Source organism: Condylura cristata, unplaced genomic scaffold (genome assembly GCF_000260355.1).
Source record: "Condylura cristata isolate star-nosed mole 26May11 unplaced genomic scaffold, ConCri1.0 scaffold00019, whole genome shotgun sequence".
Taxonomy (NCBI): domain Eukaryota; kingdom Metazoa; phylum Chordata; class Mammalia; order Eulipotyphla; family Talpidae; genus Condylura; species Condylura cristata.
This window is the reverse complement of record NW_004567120.1, coordinates 7,189,318-7,210,641: the sequence shown is the minus strand read 5'-3', so window position 1 is coordinate 7,210,641 and position 21,324 is coordinate 7,189,318. Positions and strand designations below refer to the sequence as shown.

The 21,324-nt window shown below is 35.4% G+C and overlaps 2 protein-coding genes across 2 annotated transcripts in view; one reads left to right on the top strand and one right to left on the bottom strand.

Annotated features, from left to right (window-relative positions):
• FAM133A (family with sequence similarity 133, member A) overlaps positions 1–9,975 on the bottom strand; it is a 25,993-nt gene extending 16,018 nt beyond the window's left edge. The window contains exon 1 of the mRNA XM_004685887.2: positions 9,910–9,975. The gene's annotated coding sequence lies outside the window, so the exon portion shown is untranslated. The remainder of the gene's footprint in view (positions 1–9,909) is intronic.
• A 954-nt stretch (positions 9,976–10,929) lies between these two features.
• Positions 10,930–13,481, top strand: NAP1L3 (nucleosome assembly protein 1-like 3). The gene has a single exon (XM_004685632.2). It carries the CDS (start codon positions 11,273–11,275, stop codon positions 12,674–12,676), a length of 1,404 nt encoding a protein of 467 aa, XP_004685689.1. The 5' UTR covers positions 10,930–11,272; the 3' UTR covers positions 12,677–13,481.
• The last annotated feature ends 7,843 nt before the right edge of the window (positions 13,482–21,324 follow it).

The window sequence follows — 21,324 nt, the reverse complement described above, 5'->3', positions numbered from 1 at the left end:
AAAGAAAGGGAACCAGAAATAAAACCAGACATAGCAGGGCAGCTTATTTATGACAGAGAAGAAAGAATATACATGGGAACAGGAAAAGACTCTTCAATAAATGGTGCTGTGAATATTGGACTGCAACATGTAAAAGAGTGAAACTAGACCACTATCTGATACTGTACACAAAAATCAACTCAAACTGGATGAAATACTTGGATGTAAGACCTGAAGCCATAAATACATAGAAACGGTCCAAGACATAAACCTGAGCGGTATCTTTTACAGATTTTTCTCCAGTAGCAATGAAAACAAAAGAAAGATAAATATTTGGGACTACATCTAACTAAAAAGCTTCTGCACAGTGAAAGAAACTACAACTAAAATGAAGACATCTTACTGAATGGGAAAACATATTTCCCCACCATACATCTGACAAAGTACTGATCTCAAATATCTACACAGCAAAAACAAAGAAAACAGCAGTCAAAAAAATGGGCAAAAGAACTAAAAAGTTTTATCTCCAATGGGTATTTGAAAAAATGTTCCATCACTTATAATTAGGGAAATGCAAATCAAAACCACGAAGAGATACGATCTCACACTGGTGAGAATGGCCCATATCAAAAAGACTGGCAACAACAAATTCTAGTGAGGATGTAGAGAAAAAAGAATCCTCTTACACTATTGGTAAGTATGTAGACTGGTTCAGCCCCTATAGAAATTAGTGTAGATATTTCTCAAGAATGAAAATTGATCTTCCATTTGACCCAGAAATTCCACTCCAAGTATCTATACCAAAATACAAAAACAAATTCAAAAGGATACTTACATTTCCAAGCTTATAACAGCACTATTCACAATAGCTCCAAAACAGATGAATGGATCAAGAAGATGTAATAATCTCGTAAAAAGGACATGGATATTGTGTACTCTCAAAAACTACTAAGCAGTCAAAAAAGATAAACTCATGTCACTGCAGCAACATGAATAGAGCTGAAAAGGATTATATTAAGTGATATATGCCAAAAGGAGAAAGATAATAATGGATGGTGTCACTTATAAGTGGAACATAGAAAGAACAAAGGATCAGACAAAGAAACTTTAAAGACATTTCTTGAAAACTGACCATTAATCTTAGGCTTTCAGAGGGGGAGGCAGAGGGGGAGGGAGAGGAATCCAAACAGGGGATGGGGGTTAGGAGAGAACACAGTGGACTATGGTGGAAGACTATGAGAATTTGGGTTGAACAAAAGTTATGGTGACTATTTCTGGGGCAGGGATGGGATAGGGGAATTTTATACTGTCAAAACTCTAGAAAGGATGTAAAATAATGGTATTTCAATAACAATAATAAAGTACAATGAAATATATATATATTTTACTATATTGTTACACAGATCTAGGTACAAACTACTACATAGAGCTCTTATTCAACTATAACATTCAAATATTATAACTAAAACTACAAAGCAAATAAATTTCAAATTGACATCATAAAAACAAAAAATAAAACACTAATGAAACAGCAGGGTTATGTAAATATAAATTTTAATTTAATATTAAAGACCCACCCTCATTAGACTACACATTTTTCTTCTGAAGATTCTATATTGTGTCCTAGCTATTAAAGAGTTGTGTGAGGTACTGTTATTTAGAAGTTCCTTACTAATAGACTAAACCTTATAAATCATAATCATTTAGTAAACAAATGTGATTTGTTGCATGTCAGGTTAAGCACCAGTAAATCTGGCAAATTTAAGGAAAAATTAATAAAAGTAGGAATAATTAAACATTTTACATTAGAAAGAAGCAAAATAGTCCTACCATCAGGAACCAGTTTATTAGTTCAATATGTTAATTAGTAGTAAATATGTAATATAGTGCACTACTGTGTGCAAATGTAGATAGTTATATACAAGAAATATCTCAGTCCTTTTCTGAGGGAAATTGTAAAAATACTTAGGAAAAGAGCATGCATTTGTACAGATCAGGATCTATGTGATTCATTATAATATTTACAAAGAGAATGCAAAAATGTGATGTTGCCCAAATAAATATATCCTGAAGGGAATGAAGTTAAAGACTGATATTCTATTGGGTGTTTCTGGAGAAGTCTAGTACTGAAGTTAGAATCCACTAAGCATTTACTATGTTCTAATTTTGCCTGTGTAAGCTATCAAAAACTCACTATGGCTCCATAAGATAAATGTCAATAATATACTTGTTTTACAGATGAGGAACCAGTAGCAAAGGAAGTTGAGAATTTGTCCAAGGTCACCAGATGTTAAAAGACACAGGTTGCACTTATATAGACAGATTTGACTCTAAACAGTGGTGTATCAATAAAGTTTTGGAATTAGAAAAGCATTTATGAAGTGTTTTCAGGATGATTTTCCAAAGAACTATTTATAGCATATATTAGAAGCTAGGGAACAGCTTGGAGCCTCCTGCAAGCAGATTGGCTAGTCTCATAATTTATGTAATTCTATCTTTTGTATCATTTTAAACTTTTCTGCCAGACAAGGCAGAACACATAATTATGTGTTCACTGGAGCATTTGGTTACCTCTAAATGGTAATTCTTAATCTTTTAGACAGATAAATATTAGTTATAAGAGTAGATAAATTTGTTCAATTTAACAATTTTGAAATTTTATTTACATCTATTTTAAGAGTGCCACTAAAGCAAAGCAATGAATCTGGAGAAGATATGGCTGCATTGTTTATTTTTCTGTACTAAGTGGAGTTTTTGATAATTTTTAAAAAATGAGGTCATTGGAGACCTTCATTTACTCACTTATGGTCAGTTATGACGCAGTTACCTTTGCTTCCCCTTTGCTATCACTGAGACAGAGAACAGGGAAGAGTTAGCTAGCTTCACCTAGATATATTAATAAGTACTAATATAAGAATTGCTGAAGCATTCATCTTTACAACATTGTAAGCATATAATTTAATAGAAAAACCTGCAACAGTGAAATATAACCAAGGGCATTCATTCTCATTTTAACAACAAAATGTTACTTAATATGAAGAAGGTAAATTCAACTTATTTTTTAAGTTAAAACACAGCAACTTGAGCTTATTAAATTTCTTAGCCTGGGTCATGGAATATACTTGTCTGGCATATAAATCCTTATATGGTCCTGTGAATGGTACAATAATAGAAAACACTTATTGAGCCTTTATGAACCTGATAAATAATTTACATAGATTATCCAAGTAATTATCATATAACAACCTTATGGAGCAGCTCCTATTATTATACATTTTTTTAAAATAGATAACAAGACTGAGGGTTGGGAATATGTGACTTTTCAGGGTCATATAGACAGTAAGTGGGAGGATTTAAATCCAGGCAGTCTGATCCCAGAGTTTGTGCTCTTCCTGGATAACAATTTACTCAGGAAGAGGACAGCTTATGTAAAAAAAAAAAAAAAAAAAAACCCACGAATGTCATAACATTTGGAATACAAATGAAATTATGAAATTCATGGTTAAAAGGTGTAAATTCCAAGGGAGTAACCTGCTTTCAATTGGTATCTTCAGGACATACCTTAGGGCTCCTCAAGTAGAGGTCCCATTGCTGCTAGGAATACTTAAATAGAAAAATTCCTAGGATACTTTTCATTTAACTGGGACTGGCTCTATTGGGGTTTGCTTTAAGCTCTGACCTCCCAGCATTTGGCTGTTAACCAAATAAAGTCATTAGGCATGTTTAGAATTAATGAAAACCATCAGTTTCATGAAGTTAGTTTGCTCTATTATACTTTCTCAAGCTAAGAATATTGTATAAGCCAGAGTATTTTGAGGACTGGTGCTCCTAAAAATGCTAACACATGAGAACATAACTACTACCAGAGGAATGGTTGTCAGATAAAACTAATTCTAGCACCTCTGGTCCAGTTAATTCTTTCACTTTTTTTTTAAAATTAAAGATGCTCTAGTCGATTAGTTAACTGGTTTTACATATGGATTCTGTTAATTATAAGCTGTATTACTTCAGATAAGTTATATACTTAAGTCTTAGCACCCTCAATAATAATAGGATTAGTAATAATGATATGAAGATAGTAATAATGATATGAGGATAACATAAAGGATAGTATGAAGATGATAATGAGGACTTTGATGGGGTCATTAAAATTAAGTAGTGTACTCCTCTCAAAGTTCATCCATGTTATCACAACTGGCTTTTTATAGTTGAAAGGCATTTCATTATGGGTATATACCACACCTTTTTTATACATTCACCCTTCATGAGGCACCTGGTTTGTGAAGTGATAAATACATTAGTAGTGATAAATACAGTTAGTTATTATTCAGTAACAGCTATGAACTACATAATGCTTAGGATAATTATCTATTATAGGATGACCTGAACAATCTTCATCTACTTACTAATACGCCCTAAACCAAAATCATTAGCATTGGTGAAAATGAGATACAATGAGCTTGAGTTTCAGGTGATGAAGATTGCATGACTTATGAAAGTAAGAAATTTGAAAGCTCTCAAGAAAGAAAATCACTGTACATGAAGTAAAATATTAAAAGAATACCTGATTTTCGAATTTATCAAAAATTATAATAATTGTTTTTCCTTTGAAGTTACAGGAGCTATTTTATAGGGAGATAAAGACAAGTAGGATGAGTGGCTATCTGAACCATGGTTATTTGAATCAGGGCCTAACATTATTATTAATCAAAAAATTGCCAAGTTCCAGGAAATTTCCACCTTTGTGAATATTAGAGTTGGAAAAAACTCGATTTGTACATTCTTATGTGACTTCCACAACATAAGTCACAGCATAAGAAATGCTGAGTGGCTTAAATTATATAACAAGAAAGATTTCTTTAAACACAATCAGTAAATTACAATATTTTGAAAATAGGAAATAATAATTGAATTTAAGTTCTACATGCCACTATTAGCTCCATTTTAGAGAGAAAGAACAGAGGCAATAAAATTGCAGCAGTGTGGATGGCGCAGGAAAGGATTATGCTAGTGAAATAAGAAAGAAGGAAAAAGAGAACTGTCAGATGGTTTCACTTATATGTGGAATATAGAGAAACGAAACAAAGGGTCAGAAAAAAGACAAAACTTGCAAGCCTACCATAGATGTGAGGCTTAGAGGGGAGGGAGAGGTGACAAAACATGGGAATATGTTTTTTGATATGTTCATTTTATCATTTTTTGCTTTCTTTTACAGATGATGCTTTTGGTATCATCTCTAGAAAATCTTTCCATAACCTAAGGTCACAAATATACTTTTCTGTGTGTTTTTAAAATTTTTATAATATTGGGTTTTAAATTTATAATCCTGTTTTCACCTGCGATACAGATCTGGGTTGAAATTGAAATAATTTTTGTTTTACATACTGATATCCAATTGTTCCAGCATCATCTTTTGAAAAGACTATCCTTTCTCTATGCCCACAAGAGACTAGTAATGGATAAGGGGTGCAATGTTCATGGGATATCAACAGGGACTACATATGAAGGGAGAAATAATATACTGTACAAAAATAAACCACAATGTAAGAAAGTAAATAAATTTAATTTAAAAATGTGACAAACTGCCCAATATCTAATATGACTGCTATATTAACCAATTAGATTATTAAAATAAGTATACAGTGAAACAGAATAGGGTTCAATATATAACCACACATATATGGGCAACTCATTTTTTTTATTACAGTATAAAGGTAAGTCATAGAGAAAGGACAGTCTTCAAAAAATGATGCTGGAACAATTGGATATCAATATGTAAAACAAAAATTATTTCAATTTATAAAAATTCTAAAAACACACAGAAAAGTATATTTATGACCTTAGGTCATGGAAAGATTTCCTAGAGATGATACCAAAAGCATCAACTGTAAAAGAAAGCAAAAAATGATAAAATGAACATATCAAAATTACGAACTGCTCTTTGAAAAAAAAAGTGAAAGGCATTATTCATTAGGTGAAAAGAAAATCCAATGATTGGGAGGGAATCTTTGAACAGCAATTGTATTCGATAAAGGACATGTATTCAGAATTTATATAAAGAATTCTCAAAACTCAATAGTAAGACAAATAAAACCCAACTTAAAATATGAATAGATAGGCCCTCCCTGGTGGCACAGCGGGTTGAAGCACTGCACTGAGAAGCTAAAGCCACTTCCGCAGAGTTCGATTCCCGCCTGCCCCGGAGGTGACCACATGGCGTGGCAGACCTCTCCTGACCCGCCCGCTGCTCCCCTCAGCAGTGTACTTCGTCGATCTGTCTGTTCTGCTCCCCACTCTGTCTCTGGTGAAGCCTCTCGCCACCCCTGAGCCTCTGGCCTGTACCCCAGTTCTGTATGTACAAATAAATAAATATTAAAAAAATATGAATAGATATTTCATCCAAGAAGATATGGGGTAACTCCATACAAGAAAGATGTTCAATTAGTGTTAGTCATTAGTCATTAGGGAAATATAAAGGAAAACTAAAAGAGATACATGCCTATTAGAATAGCTAAGTTTGAAAACACTGACAAGCACTTTCATAGTAATACAAAATTGTACTTTGGAAAACGGGTGATTTCTTAAAAAGTTAAATACATGTACCATTTTATCCAGTCATTCCACTTATAGATATTTTTATAAAAGAAATTAAAACATACATCTTACAAATATTTATATACAAATTAATATGTCAGCTTCATTTATTTTGTCAATTAGTATATTGTTGTATCTTCTATGTGCCAGGTACATGTAGTAGAAGACACCAATCAAATGGTAAATAAAAACTAATTGACTAGCTGCAGGCTCAAAACAAAACTTGAAAACACAAATTACAATATATCTAAGTAATGGTTCATCAACAAGACATAAAAATGAGTCTTGATGCACACAATATGGATGAACCCCATAATAATTATTCTAAATAAAATAAGCTAAAAGAGGGACATATTACATGATTCTATCTGTGTAACATCTAAGAATGGGCAAACTATTCTATACAAAGAGAAGATCACAGCTGTCTAAGGACACATAAAAGGATTATAAAGAGGCATGAAGTAACTATTAGGGATGCTAAAAATTGTTATTATTTTTGACTATGGTGATGACTTCACAGATATATAGACTTATCAAGACATCAAATTATATACATTATGTACAGTTGTTTCTCTTTTTTTGCTCTATTATACTTCACTAAAACTAATTTTAAAAAGATAAAACTTGCATAAATGAACTAACAAAAATAAGAATAAAAATATGTCCAAAAAAATTAACTTGTAATACTGGCTTCTTAAACACCTACAACAAAATATGATGCTTTAGCGCTTGTCATTATATATTATGTATCTGTGTTTGTGTGGCAGAGGTGGTGAGTAGAGCTACATTTTTATTCGTAACAGGAAAGGTGTAAACAGATGTACAAGAGTTATGTTCATTCTGGGTTTAACAATATATCCTGTGTTAAACATTATCTCACATAGAAGTATGAACATTTAACCCCCAAACAGAATACCATAAAATAATGGAACAGAGTACACATCATTATGCAATTAGTCTACAGATAGCCCTAGGAAGAAAAATAAGCATGTTGGATTCTCAAACTAAATAAAATACTTACAGTAGAAAATAGCATTATGCATAAATTAAATCCATTATATAAAAAGTTATTTTCTTTTAGGGATCTATCAACTAACAGATAAAAAGGTCCAAAAATAAAAGTCTACTATGAGAAACATAAGATAGTACATATATATATACATATATGTGTGTATATATATATGTGTGTGTATATATACACACATATATACATATACATGCATATATATGAAGTAGACCACTGGTTAGAAGTTACCCATAGTGTATGTTTTAGGGAAAGAAATATGTCAAAATTGATAATCAGAAAACTTTATATTATCTGTTTGAGGTTTTCAGAAGATTTTTTTTTCCTTTTAGTCTCCCTGTTCCAATCCAAACGTTTCTAGTATCAATGTGAGTGATTAAGTACTTAACACTTAAAAAGCATCTAAAGAACAGTCCAAATGGATAAATTTAGAATGGAAGATGTAATCGAGACAATATCATAAGCTGAAACAGGTATTTTTTTTTAGAGTCACAGTTGTTTTAAATCAAAGCCAGTATTATTTTACCTTTAGAATTTCAACACCAATTAATTTTTCCCTTACTTGGGTGGAAAATCAATCAAGGATATGAATAGGTGATTCTCAAATGGACAATAAGCATATGAAAAGACATATGCTTATGAAAAGACAGTCAATCTTACCACTAATCTAAAAGATAAATACATACATAATTTGGAGATATTCACTAAAAAATAAGACTAGTGATTACCTTTCAGTGCTTTTTGTTTGTTTGTTTAGTTACTTTTGTTATCTGGGTTTTAATGTACTATCTGACTTTTTCAATTAATATATATCTTTTACACAAAATATAAAGCTATTTAAAAACTGCCTCAGTTGTTTGCAGAAAAAACATGGTCAACAGAGCAGAAGCAACTTCAGAAACAGACCTAATCAATTTAGTTAATAAAAGACAATGGTGGTATTTCAAATAAGTATTAGCAGAAAGATTATCAAATAATGGCTCAATAAAAACTATTTAGCTAGTGGAAACATATTTAAAATATCTGGATTCACAACTAATTGCTTATTCCAATGTTATTTCCTGATGACACAAAGTTTAATATGTATATGATGCCACTGAGATACTATAAAAATTAAAATCATTCATTCATAAATTTTCATCATTCTGAATGAAAATAATAAGTTGCAGAACAATATTTAAGGCATAACTTCATTGATTAAAATCACTGCTTTCATATTATCTGTTTTGATTTAAATTATAAAATGAAAGCAAACATACCCAGCACAGTAAGTTTTCATTCACCGTTTTATTGCAATCCTCTGCCACATGTACCTGGCACATAACAGGCACACAAATACATATTAATTGAAAGACAAAAGAAATATATTCTTACACAGTGTTGGTGGGACTGTAAATTTGTGATAAATTTTTTAGAGAAAGATTGACCATATGTAGCAAAGAATAAAATGAGCACACAATCTATTCCAGCACTCTTATTTCTAGGAATTTATCCTATAACTAATTTTCACAGATGCATATAGTAGGTAACCAGGGTTAATTTTTTATATCAGGTGAAAAATGTGTATGTTAGTGGAGAGATGCTGTGGGAAGTAGTTGCTATAAAACAGATATTTGGTTAAATAAATTAGGCAAATATTTCTTTGGGCTATTGAATTTATTTTAACCATAAGATATTAGTCATTCACCTTAGAGAATATTTAGTAATTTCACTGTATTAAAATTCATAACTGATACATAAGCAGATTATAAAATACTATATATGGCACATATATAAAACAGTGTATATAGAGGCAGGTGTGTATATGCACAAAGAAATCTCTGGAAAGAAATTTTAACAATGGTTATAATTTTGTTGTTAAGATTGTGTATTTTTTCTATCACTGGATTTTCTATATTGTATTTTTTCTTTACGGTGCTTATATGCCTTGGCAATTAAAAAATAAAAAGAAAAATTCACTTAAAAAAAGAAAAGTACTTCCTAACTTTTAAAAACTATGTGACCAAATTGACAAAGCACAAATCTTATAGTTAAAGATTAATGCAACTTTAATACTTTTCCTCCTTTTGAAGTAAGTCATGACATTTTATATTTTAATTTATTATTCATATTCAGTGAGTAGGTTTAAATACTGAATGTGATTAATTAAGTTATTTTTCTACATTAGTATCACTGCTGTTTTTTTTTCTGCTTCCACAGAAATACTATTTATTCCAATTAAGTTAAAAAAAAAAAACTATATACCGTGAGTTTTTATTTAAATACAGACAGGTACATTCTTTTCATAAAAATGGGCTAAATATGTTCCTTACCTTTCAATGAAAAGTAAACACTGGTCTTTTTGGTTGTACCAAGGTAGTTGTTCTGTAGCAGAAAAGAATCCTGCAAATAAAAATAGCAGATACCTGTTTTTAAACTTCATTTTCTAAACGTTTATTCACATATTACTGGTCTTGTAAATCATACTGTAGTATGACTATAGATGGGTGGCAGATGACGTTGTAAAGTATACCCTGCTGTTCGAAGAACTGAAAACTGCTCTAGAAAAGTATAAAGCAAACGGTCTGCTGTCAAATATCACCTAACATTTGGATGCCTTTTTATTTTTATCTACAACGTTGTTAGAATCAGTGAGGGCTAGCTACGTAGCAAGGTGGGGGTATACTATATAATAGCTTAAAGAGAAATATAGTAAAAAAAAAAAATGGTGTAACTGACTCACGGCAACTTGGGTTCGCAAACCTTGTAGATGAAAACGAGGCTTGCCAAACATCACAGACAGCTCTTATTAAAACCGCTACGTGGGGTGTGGAACGCAATAAGCCTGCTTTCTAGCCCCTCCCCTTGCCAATAAACGACACCCTTTTCTCCAGTATAGAAATAAATGCTTACAGAATATTTAGATAAGATAGAGATTTTTTTTAAAAAATCATTCATAATCACACTACCCGGTGATGCCATTTGGAGTATTTTCATCCAATTTTTTAAAAAACAGATTTTTGTCAAGAGGCAAATCAAACGGGAATTCAGGAAGAGCGGATGGGTAAAAGATACTTCTCTTCCCTTGTTAGGAACTATGACTAATATTTTTTACCTCATCTCTAAGCTTTTTTGAATTATAAAACACAAAGATTTTTGAGGATAAAAATAACGTCTTCCAGAGGTGTGCGTCTCAGCTACCACCGAGCGTCTGGGAAGATGGGCGGGGCGGGGGGGGGGGAGAGAGGTCGTTGTTGAGGTTGGTTAGCTATTGGCTGCTGGCGATGTCAATCAAGTTTTCCCAGCAAATGAGGTACGAGCTAAAGGCACACTGGGAACTAAATTAACGGGCAGTCTGACTGAAAGGGGAGGGGGCTTGCGAACCGTGAAGATATTTGGGGTCTCTCACTGCGCCATTCGGTTGCGGCAAGCCTCCGTCTGGTGCAGCTGCATCTGGGAGAGACTTTGCCATCTCTACTCTCACCCCGGCCTCCGCTGCCGTTTCCACCTCAGCGGAATCGCTGCAGCCCATCCTCGCCCAGCCCTGCCGCTACTGCTGCCTTCGCCGCTGCCACCTTCGCAACCCGTGCGCCTGCCGCCGCCGCCGCCGCAGCATCCGTGAGTCTCTTTCTGCCCATCTCCGGGCGCGCGATCTCTGCGGTAGTCACCACTTTAAGAGGTTTGCAGGCTTGCAAAATGGCAGAAGCTGATGCTAACATGGTCTCGGAACCTGCGGCCCAGGGGGTTGCCGAAGAGGTGATGGCTAGTTCATCTAGTGATTCTGGGGAAGAATCTGACAGCAGTAGCACTAGCAGCAGCAGCAGTTGCAGCAGCAGCAGTAGCCGCAGCCGCTTGTATAGAAAGAAGAGGGTACCTGAGCCTTCCGGAAGGGCGCGGCGTGCCTCAGCGGGCAGAAATTTTGTGGATCGGCTGCCTCAGGCAGTTAGAAATCGCGTGCAGGCTCTCAGAAATATTCAAGATGAATGTAACAAGGTAGACACGCTGTTCTTAAAGGCAATTCATGATCTTGAAAGAAAATATGCTGAACTCAACAAGCCTCTGTATGACCGGCGATTTAAAATCATCAATGCCGAATATGAACCCACAGAAGAAGAATATGAATGGAATTCAGAGGATGAGGTGTTCAGCAGTGACGAGGAGGTGCAGGAAGACAGCCCTAGTGAAATGCCTGCCTTAGAGGGTGAGGAAGAAGACGACCCTAAAGAAGAACCTCCAGTAAAAGCTGAAGAAAACGAGATTCCTAAAGAAATCCCTGAGGCAAAGGCTGAAGAAAAACCGGAGTCTAAAGATTTTCTGGAAGAAAAGCCTGATGTAAAAGAAGAGCCTAAAGAAGTCCTCCAAGCAGAGGCAGAAGATAAAGAACAGCCTAAATCAAAGGAGAGTGAGACAAGGGCTGCAGTTAAAAAGTCTCCTAAAAGAGCACCAGAGGTCAGGCCTAAGGAAAGAGTGAATCTTAAAAGAGCTCATAAGGGAAAGCCTAAAAGAGAAGATCCTAAAGGCATTCCTAATTATTGGCTGATTGTGTTAAAGAATGTAGACAAGCTTGGTCCCATGATTCAGAAGTATGATGAACCCATTCTGAGGTTCTTGTCAGATGTTAGCCTGAAGTTTTCAAAACCTGGCCAGCCAATCAGTTACATGTTTGAATTCCATTTTCTGCCCAATCCATATTTCAGAAATGAGGTGCTGACAAAGACTTACATGATAAAATCAAAACCAGATCACAATGACCCCTTCTTCTCCTGGGGATGGGAAATTGAAGATTGCAAAGGCTGCAAGATAGACTGGAGAAGAGGAAAGAATGTTACTGTGAAAACCACCCAGAGTCGCACAACTGCTACTGGAGAAATTGAAATCCAACCAAGAGTGGTTCCTAATGCATCATTCTTCAATTTCTTTAGCCCTCCGGAAATTCCTAAGATTGGGAAGCTGGAACCAAGAGAAGATGCTATCCTTGATGAGGACTTTGAAATTGGTCAAATTTTACATGATAATGTCATCCTGAAGTCAATCTACTACTATACAGGAGAAGTCCATGGTCCCTATGATTATTATGGCAACAGGAAAAATCGAAAGTAAAGCAGCAGCTGTTTGAAAGCATATTCTAGAATCTCAAAATTCAAGCAGAAGTGAAGCAGGTTTATATAGTCTTGGAAATAACCTGTCCTAGAACCTCAGCACTAATATTGCTTACTGTATTGTGTTTTTGTAATTTCTTGGTAGTCTATAAATTGTCCTAAAAGGTGTTTAAGTATCAGTTTATCAATCTAGCCTGTTGTGGTTTATGTAATAGTTTTACATATATGTCAACTGCTATTTAGTTATCTTAAGCATGTTAGTTAAATGATAGTGTTGATTTTGGTGAAGTCCTTTTGTCATGTTCTTATTAGAATTTAGCTATGAAAACTGTTGAAATTGTTAACTGTGAGAAACATTTGCTTGAAAAAAGACAAGTTCTTGAGTACCAACACAAGTGTTGTTTTTTTTTTCCCTTTTTCTGATCCAGAAGACTAGGATTCATATCTGCTTGTACTAGCTGTGCCTTCATTACTTTGCTATAGAAATGCAGTAATTAAATTAACTAGCAACAGTATATTGTGAAATTTGGCTGCTTGAAAAAAGATTACTATACATCTAAGAATGTTCATCAAAACTGTATAGAATATGACTGTGAACTGGTTTATGTGACATAAGTGTATAATTTCATCATAATGAAGTTATTATTCACCACTGAGGTGTTAATATGACATGATGTTTTATAAAAAAAAGTTTCCTTATCTTCAACTGTGTAATTGTAAGTTAAAGTTACTAATCACATTTTCTTAGTAATATGTTCTACTTTGCTGTTACTAAAAATCATCACTTTACATAATTGATATTTTTTTGTGTTCTTTTATTGCAACCTTAAATAAATGTCAATAAAATGTATTGTGCTATAAAAATGTGGTGCTTATTATAGGAAAAGAAAATATTGAGGAAAAGGGGGATTTTTTATCTTAAAATATTTTTCCTTTACTGAGGTAACATTGGTTTCCAACACTATACATGATTTCAGGGGAGTAGGCTCACATTTCCTCATTTGGTGTATGTTGCCTTGACACCTACACCCCACCATCCAAGCACCCAAGTTGAAAAGGAAAATTTTAAACAATATAACTATTGTTAATATTCTGATTTATTTTCCAGGAGGGAGAGAGTGAGGAGAAATGGAGAAGGGAAGGGGAGGGCACAGAAGAAAAGGTGAGGAGGTAGAGGAAGAGGAGGATGGAAGGGAAGGGGCAGAGGAAGAACGAAGGGGAGAGGGGAGGAAAACAGAAGAGGGTGGGAGTGGAAAATGAAGGGGAAAGGAAGGAGGTAAAGGTGAAGAGGGTGGGGGATGAAAAGATGGGAGGGGTGGGATGGAGAGGAGGAGGGGTCAGGGCGCCTTACCCAGAAAAGCCATCTGTATAAGCTGTTGTTTTCTTTAAAGTGTAGAATGGGTAAATGACCCAGGTATACCTTCCACTTTGACTCATTTTTTTCATAAAAGTGACATGCTCTCACATCTTCTGCACCACACATCTGGTTACAGTCAACCCGTGACATACTATAACCAATTAAGTATGCCTGGATTTTAAAGTTGTTATGATTTATTATTTTTAGCAATACCACTGTCATTTGGAAAGTGCCTTTATTTCTGAGGTTTCTGGGTCTGTCATGAATGGGTATGGCGGCAGATTTATTTACATCCTAGGCCCAGAAGGAAGACTATAAAAAAAGATACGTGTACTTGGTCCATTGCTGCAGAGGTTCCTGAATCAGATATATACTGTGCTTGCCAGCACAGATTGCGAGAGCACTTGGAACTTAATGGTATGCAACATATTATTGCATCTTAAAACACCAAAGTATTTTGCCTCTTCCTTCTATATATTTTTCCAATATAAAAGGAATACATGCCATCATAAAATGTTTGCAAAACAGAAGCAGAAACTGGAAAATTAATATCACTTGGAAGTACACCACATAAGCTTTGTGGATTGATGTATTTTTCTCCCAATTATTCTCTTGATATTTTTTTTTCCAGAGTTCTCAACTCAAATCAAAAGGTGAATTCAAGTTAGGTAGGTGAAAGAAAAGTGAACTGGAAAGACAGCTTATACTGCCCTTTTCACCTTTTCAATTAAGGCCTGTATGTGCGTGTATTGAGCAGCAGGGGTGACACCCATTTTTGCTTTGGTAAAGCAAGAATTCTGGAAATGCAGTCTGTGGTAGGGAATCCACCACCTCCACAGATGGATAGGCAGGGAGACCCCACAGATGGAGAGAGCAGGGAGACCCATGAGGTTTCCACATTCTTCGAGCTGAATGTTTATCCATCACACATACTCAACTAATGAATGGTACCTGAAAAAAGAGCTAATGGGAAACGAAGCTCATGGGCAGAGGCAGGGACTTGAGAAGTTTTTCCCATATCTCCCTAAGTGCCTTCTTTTGGAGGCTGTTTCCTTATGCTGTGATTTATAGCTCAGACCCGCTTACCCCTTCGCTACTCCAATCTGAGCTAGAAGTCTTTGCTTCCTCCTCCACTGCAGTCAACTCCACATCTCCCTTTGTAAGTTATTTCCCAAGCTCATTTGTGACTTCAACATCCGGGATAGTAGCTCTTAGAATTCTCTTTTCTTTAGTATGGCAGACCCAGACTACAAAGAATTTTACTAAGCAACAGCAGGGACAGCTGAATAAATAAAATTTATTTTGCTTCTGACACAGTCAGATGATGCAAATATCCAGTTCTGTACAGGTGTAGAAATACCAGTGTCCTTGCCTTTAAAAAGCTTCAGGGTTCTGGCCCTCCCTGGTGGCTCAGCAGGTTAAAGCACAGCACTAAGAAGCTAAAGCCACCTCAGCATGAGTTCCATCCCCACTTGCCTCCGAAGTGATCCCATATGGCTCAGCAGACCTCTCCTGACAAGCCCACTGCTCCCCTCAGCAGTGTACAACATCTATCTGCCTGTTCTGCTCCCCTTTTGTCTCTGGTGAATACTCTCACCGCCCCTGCACCTCTGGCCTGTACCCCAATTCTGTATGCACAAACAAATCTTTTTTTTTTTTTTTTAAAGTAAGCTTCAGGGGACATGGCCCCTCCTGGTGGCACAAAGAGTTAGGACCCAGCACTGCAAACCGGCTGCATCCTCTTGTGTGCAACTTTGATCATAGGCCCTGAGGTGATCCACATGGCCCAGCAGACCTCTCCTGTCTTGCCTGCTGCTCCCCTCAGCAGTGTAGTTGTCCATTAGCCTATACTGCTCTCCACTCTGGTGAGTCTTCTCACCACCCCTGCACCTGTGATCTGTACCCCAGGTCTGTATGCGTACATGCATACACACACACATACATACATACATAAATTAAATCTAAAAAAAAGCCTCAGGAGTCATATAGAAGACAGAAGCTTAATTTGAAAAAGAATCATAAGACCATGGAAAAAATTAAATCTTCCCTTGATGAGGCATTTCTGCCCACTGACATATGTATTAAGAACACACCCAATATAATTTCAACATAGTTATGCATGACTTTAAATTTTATCTTTTGTGGTTTTGTAGGTTGTATTTTTTAAATGTCTAAAATTGAAATATAAAGTACCAATATACAGACTGTAGAAATATACTTTTCTTCAAGATATGTAGAACTCAACATTCTCTAAAGCATCTTAATTTATTGCCATGTAGTTTATGATGTCTTTTTGTCATATAGCTAGTAAAGAGTAACCGAAAACTGTGAGAACTCTTCACTAAAACTAATATTTACTTGGGGGGGGGCACACATCAAAAAGCCAATCCAGTATGTGCTTTATCTCCAACTTAGAAGTAGGGAGGGTTTAAAATCAATTTGCACCAAGTGTATATTCATTATTATGCTATCAAAATTTAATATTTACTACTTCTAACACACAAACAAAAATGTAAACCATCTGACTTTTTTTAAAAAGATTCATTTATTTTGCATACGGTACTGGGGTACACGCCAGAGGATTCACCACAGAGTGGGGAGCAGAACAGGCAAATCGACGAAATACACTACTGCGGGGCGCAACCGGCGGGTCAGGAAAGGTTTGCCACGCCGTGCGAATCACCTCCAGTGCAGGGGATCCCCTTGCACTGAAGCAGCTGAAGCTAGCTTGCAGTGCTGCATCCTAACCCATTGTGCCACCAAGGAGGGCCCCCCTTTTTTTGAGGTAATATTGGTTTACACTGTTGTTGGTATTTTAACTATAGGATCCCACCTTCAGGTGTATTTACCATAGCACACCTGCCACTAAGTCACCCACAATCTACCATTTTAGTCCATTGTGCTCCCTCTCCACTTCATATTCAACTCTCCCCCTCTGAATGTCAATAAATTATATTTTCAACTAAAATTATGTTTTCAACTAAAAATCAAATCTTACTCAAAAGATAGGCATTGGGCCATTGGAATATATTTGTGCTTTTTACCGTATGCCTAAGTAATTTTTTAGATTAAAATACAAAACATATAAAGAATATTTGATCACTACATCACTAAACCTAAAATACTGTTGTTCATAAACTTATTTGAAACAACCAGTTCAATGTAGTTTATTCAGATTAAAAATATGAGTGAAAGCTTTAATGAATGGACTTCTAATTCCACTTCTTAAAGAAGATTTCTTTTTATTGATTATTGATGATTTTCTCTAACAAGACACCACTGAAGCTTATTTTGTGAAGTGGTTTGCCTAATGATTTCTCTACGAATTTTATGCTTTCAGGTACTATGTCCAACTTTTTGACCTATTTTGTGTTGATTTTTGTGTATGGTATGAGATATGAGTTATGAGAAAAGAGATATGGTATGGTATGAGTTAGCTTCATTCTGTGCATGTGGTATCTACTCTTCCCAACACTGTATTGCAGAGGAATTCCAAGCTCCAGTGCCTTGTCTCCATTGTTGTATGTTTACTGCCCATAGATTTGTGGGCTTATTGCTGAGGTCTCAATACTTTTCCATTGGTCTGTGTGTCTGATTTTAAGGGCAATGTTGTTTTAATATAGTAATTTTATGGTGTATCTTGGAATCTGAAGGTGTAATATGGCTATTTTTCCTGCATTTGGTCAGTATTGCTTTAATTATTCGAGGTCTTTTTTTGTTTCATTTGCATTTCAGTGTGTATGTTCTATTTTTTTTTCTTTATTCATTTTAAAGATTTATTTATCTATGCATACAAAACTGGGGTACAGGCCAGAGGTGCAGGGGCAGTGAGAGGATTCACCAGAGATCAAGTGGGGAGCAGAAAAGGCAGACTGATGAAGTGTACTGCTAAGGGGAGACAGGAAGTGTCTGCTGTGCCATGTGGGTCACCTCCAGGGACGGGGATTGAACTGGTGCTGAAGCAGCTGTGGCTAGCTGAGTAATGCTGTGCTTTAAACCTGTTGCACCACCAGAATGCCATTGCAATTTTGATATGGGACTATGGTGATGGCTTACATGTTTATTGCTGGTGGGAATTTTATGGGGAATGCACAGTGGTATGAAAAATATAAATTAAAAATTATTTAAAAAAGGAAATTTTCATTGAATCTGAATAATGCTTTGGGTAAGATGACCAGTTTTGCCATTTTGATTCTTCCAAACCATGAGCAAGGAATATCTTTCCATTTTTTCTATCTTCATCTGCTGCTTTTTTTGTAAAGTGGTTTCATTTCAAATTTATTTATTTATTTACAATTGAGATAAAGTTTGGATACCATCAGCGATTGCCACTGCGGTGCATTTACCACCAAGTCAGTCATATTACACCACTGTTGTGCGTCCTTATCTCCTTTATTTTACCCCTCCACTACCCCCTCTCCACTCTGAATGTCTGGATACTTCAGTTTTGTTTTGTTTTGTTTTTTTCTTTAATTCAACGGCAAGAACCCTTTCCTTTTTCTATATTTTATTTTTTATTTATATCATGTTATTTTTTTAAAATTTATTTATTTATACACACAGAACTGGGGTACAGTCCAGAGGTGCAGGGGCAGTGAGAAGATTCACCAGAGACAGAGTGGGGAGCAGAACAGGCAGATCGATGAAGTACATTGCTGAGGGGAGCAGCGAGTGGGTCAGGAGAGGTCTGCCAAGCCATGTGGGTCACCTCTGGGGTGGGGGATCGAAGTCACACTGAGGTGGCTGTGGCTAGCTTGCAGTGCTTCAACTTAACCCGCTGGGCCACCAGGGAGGGCCCTATGTCATGTTATTTTTAAATGAAGTACTTTTTTCTTACATTGTTAGTTTTTGAATGTATATGATTTCTCCCCTCAGATGTGGTCACTGTAATTCTTCCACTACCAAAACACCCATAGTCCATTACTACAGTCTCTTGTGCTCTTCCTCCCATTCTGTTTTTATCCTTTCCTTTTTCCACCCTTCCTGGATGCTCCATATCTATGTTCAGCTTACCTGCTACTCTTTGTCTGACCCTTTGCTTGGTTCCTCTATGTTCCACATATAGGTGAATTTATTCACTATTTATCTTTTACCTTCTAATTGATTTTGCTTAAAATAATCTCTTCCAACTCCATCCATGAAGTGCAAATGGCATGCCTATGTTTTATATTACTGAACAGTATTCCATTGTGTATATATACACCACATCTTCTTGATTCACTCATCTGCCTTTGGGAATTTAGTTCATATTAATATCTTTGCTATTGAAAACAATGCTTCTGTAAACAGGAGTGCAGATTTCCTTTTAAATAAATGTTTTTGTGCTTTTTGGGTAGATTCCTTTAAGTGGAATAGGTGGGAGAATTGGCAGATCCATTAAGAGTGTTTTAAGTAACTCCACAGCATTTTCCATAGTTGCTGGACCAGTTTAAGTTCCTATAAGCTATGCAAGGAGGTTCATTTTTCTTCACATTCTCACCAGGACTTGTTTCTGATTTGGTTTTTAATATGGACTATCTCACAGTTGTGAGGTGATATCTCATTGACATTTTGATTTGCATTTCCCATATAATAAGTGATTAGGAATGTTATTTTATTTACTTATTGGATATTTGCATTTCTTCTTTGGAGAAATGTCTGTTTTATCTCTTCTACCCATATGTTGATTCAGTTATTTGCTTTTGTTTGTGAGTGCTTTGTAGATATTCCTTATCAGCCCCTTATCAGATATATGGCATGCAAATATTTTCTTCCATTTAAGTAAGTTGTCTGTTTTGGTTACTGTCTTTTTGCTGTACAGATGCTTTGTAGTTTGATGTTGTCCAACCTGTTTATATTCTAATTTTTTCCCCTTGCTTCTGGATCTAGTCCTCAAACCACAGAAGTCCCAGGATAGTTGAAATAATACTTACAGAGAGTACAAAAATGGAAGTTACATGTTCCTTGGCTTTAAATTATACTACAGATCTATAGTAATCAAAGAAATATGGTGCTGGGAGAGAAAAGGTACACAGATTAATGGATTAGAATAGAGAGCTCATAAATAAAATTATAGCCATATAGACAACTAATGTATGACAATAGAGCAAAGAGCATACAATGGAGGAAAGAAATTTAACAAATGGTTTGAGAAAACTAGATAGTCACATATAAAGGAAGGAAACTAGGTCACAATCTTACACTACACATTACAATCAATTTAGAATGGATTATAGGCTTTAATATAAGACCTGAAGCCATCAATTACACTGAAGAAAACATAATAAGCTCTTTAGCTTCAGCCTTAGTAATGTCTTTCTGGATTCCTCTCAAACATCAAGAGAAATAGAAGAATATAGACAAATAGAAAGCCTCTTTACAGCAAAAAGGAACCACCCTTGAAATTAAAATGCAGCTTTCTATATAAGAGAGTTTCTTGTATGTTGTCTAACATTTGTTAGACAAGGGGTTAATATAAAATATACATACAACAATAGAAAAAATACAACCTAATTAAGATATGGGCAGAGGAGTTAAAGACACTTTACCAGAGAAGGCCAGTAGACACGTGAAAAGATGTTCTTCACCATTTATTATCACACTGATTAAAATGGCTATTATCAAAATGTCAATAAATTGTGTTAGCTAGGGTGTGGGAGGGAAGGAATTCTCACACTGTTAGATGAAAAGTAACTTGGTACATTGTTTATGGAAAACAGTATGAGTTTCTGCAAAATAATAATAATAAATTTAAATTAGAACTACCCTATGATCCAGTAATCCCACTTCTGGGTATTTGCCCCCAGATATGAAAACATTAATTCGAATAGACACAATCACGCATATGTTCATAGCAGGACTATCACCAAGATATTGAAACAATCCAAGTATCTGATGACAGAGGAATGGATTAAGATTCCTGTGTGTGTGTGTACACAAAGAGTACAGTCATAAGAAGGATAAAATCTTGACTTTTGTGACAAGATGGATGGATATTGAGGGAATTTTTATTTTCATGAACTAAGTCAGAAGAAGAAAGACATTGCCATATGTTTTCACTCATTTGCATAATATCGAAAAGTATTGGAACAAAGTGAAAACAAACCCTTAGGCTCTGACAACAAAATGGTGGTTACCAGAGGGAATGGAGGATATGTGAGTAGATAGAGATAGCCAGTTGGTGAGAATGGTGAATGGACATTTTTGTTTTGCTTTTTCATGCCGGCATTATATTGAACAGACATCATCCTAGTGCATCGTGGTTTCATTTTGGTGTTTAGAAAGTTGCAGTTAAAAATGCTTTCTTCAGGGCT